The sequence below is a fragment of the Macrobrachium nipponense genome, chromosome 37, assembly GCF_015104395.2.
Source record: "Macrobrachium nipponense isolate FS-2020 chromosome 37, ASM1510439v2, whole genome shotgun sequence".
NCBI classification, from domain to species: domain Eukaryota; kingdom Metazoa; phylum Arthropoda; class Malacostraca; order Decapoda; family Palaemonidae; genus Macrobrachium; species Macrobrachium nipponense.
Window position 1 is genome coordinate 40,824,124 of NC_061097.1, and position 6,000 is coordinate 40,830,123.

The following is a 6,000-nucleotide window of genomic DNA, read 5'->3' on the forward strand; positions in this document are numbered from 1 at the left end:
GAACTTTTACTGTTTGTTTGTTTGTTTGTTTGTATGGTGCTTTTACGTTGCATGGAACCAGTGGTTATTCAGCAACGGGACCAACGGCTTTACATGACTTCCAAACCACGTCGAGAGTGAACTTCTATCACCTGAAATACACATCTCTCACTCCTCAATGGAATGGCCGAGAATCGAACCCGCGACCACTGAGGTGGGACGCAAACACCATACCAACCACGCCACTGAGGCGCTTGTTACTGTTTGGTGTAGACTGTCGAACTGTTACTGTTTTGATCCAGAATGTCGAACTGTTACTGGCTGAACTATCATAATAAAACAAGTAGTTTAATGTGGCGCTTGTATGGAGAGAGAGAGAGAGAGAGAGAGAGAGAGAGAGAGAGAGAGAGAGAGAGAGAGAGAAATGGATATGCCGGAGTTTTCTTGTAGACTCTTAATTAAATCTGACAGAACTCGGCAAAACAACACACAAATACATTTTACGAGTTTTTCGCCAACTGTACCTGTGTATATCTCCCCCCCCCCCCCCACCCTCAAGAGGGCGGCTACCAAGGATGTTAAAACTTCCGATTCTAAGCAACCATTTTGGGCTGAATTGAACCGAATACAGAATTTAAACCAAAGGCCAATCACTGGGACCTACGAGGTCATTCAGCAACGAAAACGAAACTTACGGTTTTTAAAAAGGCTTGAAAGGCGTAGCAGGAGGAAAACTTCAAAGCAGTTGCACTATGAATCAACTGTTAGGAGAGGGTGGAAAGTAAGATGGAAGAAAGAGAATATGAACAGAGGTGCAGTAAAAGGAACTAGGGACCGAAGGGGAGCTGCTAAGCACCTGAAATAATGCGGTGCATTGACGGGCACTAACCCCCTACGAGGAGCAACTCTCTTAAGGTATGGGTGCTCACCCCACGCCCCTCTCCGCCGCCCTTGTTTTGACTCACACGTATGTCATTCACGGCTTAGTATAATATATATATATATATATATATATATATATATATATATATATATATATATATATGTGTGTGTGTGTGTGTGTGTGTGTGTGTACATATATATATATACATATATATATATATATATATATATATATATATATATATATATATATATATACGTATATGTATATATAGAAACAATTTATTCCTCGACAGGTAATGCGCCCACGTAGGACCAAGTGCTTAATGTCATGCCTCAAAAAAACGTATATAAAAAAATAAGTAGTGTTACTGTAGTGCCTTACAACAAACCCTTGCAGTGTGGTGCAAGCGGCACTGGGTCACTGTCCTAAAAGCCGAGGTAAAAATAAAAATTATATATATATTCATATATATATATATATATATATATATATATATATATATATATATATATATATATATATTCGACCGTTAATCAACCTTTCTTGAAGTTATAGACGACCGCAGTAAAATAAATAATAAATAAAAAATAAAAAATAAAAGTTACAGCGAAAATCTCCGGATACAAAACCGTATTAAAATAAATAAAAATCTTTAATTAAATTTCCCATTTCTGACTTTTTTTAAAATCTGATGTTCTTTTGTTGACAACTTAACACGACTGAATATATTTTTTTTATTTCTGATTCTGATATCCATGAAATAAAAAAAAAATAAAAATAAAAACAAACAAAACAATGTGTGATCCCAACTCCAGCTTACTCGGGATGCGTGCAAGATTTTCCCCTCACGTACAAGTTGTAAAAATTATATTCCAAACTTTTACCGTAAATAAAAACGGGCTAAAATCTACAAATACAGCCTTCTTTCACCAACGGAAATTGAAATAAATACGCTGTATTTTATTAGAATTAATTTTTCTGCGCTGTTTAACTTGCACATAACTTTTTTTTTTTACATTTTTATCTCACAAATAAATCATAAATATTCTATCCTAAAATTGCTGTGTCTTTAACTCAATGCGAAACACCTTTTTGTGACCTTTTCCGGCTCATCCATAAACCTTTCCTAAACCCCCAACAACAATAACAACAACAAAGTCGTTTGTGGGCTTACTCCCCGAGCAAGCGAATACTGTTCGTAGAATGGAACAAAAGGCTCAATTTTCATTGTTTCAGAGGGTTTAATGTCCATCGGCGTTCCTTGCAGTCTGAATCACTATACCAATGCTTGCTAATTACTTTCAACACCTTTACAGTAAGTTACTTCCTTTTGATACGTTGGGTCAGGGCAAGTTAGGTTGCCATCTATTGACAATATGGAAATTGAATCAAGAAAAATATACCAACAAATTCAAAATAAAAGTGGGCCACCAGATTCACCAAATAGGGGCCGAGAATAGCCCTCCAAAAGTAAACCCGGAAATGATTTTCTGTTCCAAGGAGCCCGAGACGGGCCGTTGCTAATTTCAAGCCAGGTCACCGCCGCCGGGTTTTGCGCGGTGATTCTTCGTTAACGATGACAGACCAGCTTTCAATAGGAAACCAGAGGAAGGCAGAGATTTCCGTGTTCCTTAGGAAATGCCCACATTCTGAAAATTAACTTGAGGGCAATTCAAGTGTTAACTGCACGTAACTGTTCGAACTGGCCATAACTTTTTTCAAAGGATAATACGGCATCGTTCAGCTTGATACGAAATAAATTTGACATCATCGAACGCTTCGTCGTGGCCCCACAAATCAAACGCTTCCCCACATTTACTAACCTTTTCTTTCTACTAACAATCGAACCCTTTTCGACTCGGGAGGGAATCAGCACGGCCACGTCCACCTGTCGAGTCGACGGACACCAAACGCTCCCTTTAAATGCTTCAGACCAAACGCTCCTCCCCCCGCGCCAACCAAACATGTAATGATGTTTAGGCTCATGAGGGAGTCTTGTACAGCGCATGCGCGGAAGTCGCTCATTTGTCTCGAGAAACGCAACTTTGCTTTTGCACGTCGAAAGCAACGGTGCGCTTGCTTTGGTTTTCTCCTCTCTCTTGTGCCTCATTCACTGGCTGCCCTTTCTTTTCGCTGGGTTGCTGAGCTCTCTCTCTCTCTCTCTCTCTCTCTCTAACCAGCAATCGTTGCTATTTTCACCTGTGTTTATAATTTCATCCGTTGACTCAGAGCAACAACAAAAATATTTGAATTAGGGTAAGGTGATTATGTTGTGAAGGTGGGAGCGCAGGGTAGAGGGTATAGTGGTCTGTCATTCCCGAAGAAATAGGAGGAGGAGGAGGAGGAGGAGGAGGAGAGAGGAGGAAGGAGGAGCGGAGGAGGAGGAGGAGGAGGAGGAGGAGGAGGAGGAGGAGGAGGAGGAGTATTTAAAGGCGGGAGATGGCACGATCTTAGCGTCATGAAATGCTAACTAGGCCATGAAGACCTGTGCACGTTATGGTCATAAAACGAAGATGTCAGTACCCTCTCTTGGACGCCAGTTATCATCTGCAAATGTCTCCCGTATGGCATTTCTAAAATAGAAAAAAAAGGGGGGGTGGGGAGAGAGAAATGATTTTTCAGCTGTCACTTTCACAGCAAGGGCAACAAGACGAAGACATTACATTACATTACATTACACTGTTGCCTACGCCATTTTCTCCTCGTCTTTTCTTCTGTATCTTCTTCCTCTTATCTTCATCATGTTCCTTTTCTCTCTCCCTCTCTCTCTCTGCTTCCTCCTACACTACGTTTCTTCCCCGTCCTTTATCGAGTTCCCTTCTTGTTTGCCTCTACTCTTTCTCCTTCTCCTATAGGAGATTCACATCAACCATGCATTTGATGTCTAGGCCAGTCCCTTACAAGGCTCCTGATTGGCTGTTGATAAACCAATGACAGGGCTAGAAACTCAGTCTCTCTCGAGAGTTCACATGGGTAGGATCTATGTTCCACCTCTCCTGAGGTATACGTCTTTCTGGAGAGGTAGAACATACATCCTGCCTATGTGAACTCTAGAGAAAGACTGAGAGTTTCCAGCCCTGTGATTGGCTTACCAACAGCCAATCAGGAGCGTCGTAAGGGACTGGCCTAGACACCAAATGCACGGTTGATGTGAATCTACTACTATAGCTTGTTCATAGGTCCACAGCATCAAAGACAATTGGTGTTTCGATCAAACAACAAAGCTGCGGTTAATCATTTCAAAAGTTTGTTTTTGTCATCAACCCACACACACACTATTCAAAGAATCTAAATAAGCTTGGTTATTCGGCCACTAGAGTTGACTAGAATGTAGATAAAGGGTTTTTCGCGTCTTATTTGTTTATATGGAGTTTTTACGTTGCATGGAACCAGTGGTTATTCAGCAACGGGACCAAAGCTTTACGTGACTTCCGAACCACGTCGAGGGTGAACTTCTATCAGCAGAAATACATCTAACCTATCAGTGAAATGGCCGAGAATCGAACTCGCGGCTACCGAGGTGGTAAGCCAAGACCACACCGATCACGCCACTGAGGTGCTTTCTTCGTCTATTAAAACAGTGTAGTGGGACGTGAGCAATGTGAAAAAGACTCGCTGGTAAATGCGAGCGAAATGAATTGGGTTGGTCCTATTGGAACTTACAGCCATACACCAAATAGAATAGATTAATTTTGGCCTAAGGTCAAGCGCTGGGACCTATGAGGTCATTGAGCACTGCAACGAGAAATGACAATAAAAAATACGGCAATGTTTAACAGGAGGAAAACCTCTCAGTTGCACTATGCGTCAAGTGTTAGGAGACGATGGAAAGTAAGATGGAAGAGAGCTAATATGAAAGGAGCTACAGTAAAAGGAACGAAAGGGGTTGCAGCTGGGGGCCGAAGGGACGCTGCAAAGAACCTTTTGTATTGCCTACAGTGTACCCGGTGAGATGCACTAACGGCAGTACCCCGTTACGGGGCCACCATTGGTAGTTCATCCTGTCTGCGAATGCAATACCAGGCGATGTGATTAAAAACAATGATGAAAAAAATTTTATGAGTAACATCAAGAAACCAACTGTGCAGACAAATGCATAATGCCAATGTGGGCATATAAGACTTTTTGAGACCACACACTGTGAAACACAACCATGCAAAAAATCACAATTTGCAAAACTGGTCACTGTTAACTGAACCACTGATAGTAAAACTTGTCTGTTGTGAGACTATGCTCTGTTTTTTTGCATCTGTCCATCCGCCTGTGGTGTTTGCGCATGGTAACACTGCTTCCAGGGCTTTAAATAATATCCTATTTCGAATATTAACGGTGTAATTCGCATACAGTAAATTATTAAAACACTTTTCAGTTGTAAATGTACACCCAGATATCCTTTTATTTACCTAAAACTTACACATAGCGTAACTCTCTAAAGCCCGTGACGCAGTGTTACCAAGCGCAAACACCACAGGCGGATGGACAGATGGAAAAAAACAGAGTAAAGTCTGTGAATTACCCGAATGAAGGCAGAAATAACTTCTAGGGTAACCAAACGTTATACAGTTGGCCAATGAGGACGAAGATCATCTGAACTGGAAAATATTTTCAGCGTTCGAAAAACTTATCTATAATTGCCTACTGGAAAACCAAACAAGAACAAAAAAGACAAGAAGTTCGCCAACACCTATGGCATTATTCACTTTACCTATTACAATGGAAAAGAATTGGAGAAGAAGGGTTTCGTGGAAGTTGATATAGAATTTCGGCCAAAGGCCAAGCGCTGGATCTATGAGGTCATTCAGCAATGAAAGGGAAATTGTGAGTAAAAAGGTTTTGAAAGGTGTAACAGGAGGAAAATCTCTCATTTGCACTACGAAACAATTGTTAGGATAGGGTAGATGGCAAGATGGAAGAAAGAGAATATGAACGGAGGTACAGTAAAATGAACGAAAGGTTTTGTAGCTAGGGACCGAAGGGACGCTGCAGAGATCCCTAAGTAATGCCTACAGTGTACCGCGTGAGGTGCACGGACGGCACTACCCTTCTACGGGGATGTTTTCGATAAGGATAGTTGAAGATGGTGTGATGTGGTAAAATAAGTTCGAATCAAGAAGATGTGCACACGAATGAATTGG

General features: G+C 41.2%; 1 protein-coding gene across 1 annotated transcript in view; it reads right to left on the minus strand.

Moving 5' to 3' along the window:
* The window catches only part of LOC135209352 (uncharacterized), a 95,315-nt gene extending 92,346 nt beyond the window's left edge, over positions 1 to 2,969 (minus strand). The window contains exon 1 of the mRNA XM_064242050.1: positions 2,689 to 2,969. Within this exon, the coding sequence (XP_064098120.1) occupies positions 2,689 to 2,873 (185 nt within the window). The 5' untranslated portion in view covers positions 2,874 to 2,969. The remainder of the gene's footprint in view (positions 1 to 2,688) is intronic.
* Between the last annotated feature and the right edge of the window lie 3,031 nt (positions 2,970 to 6,000).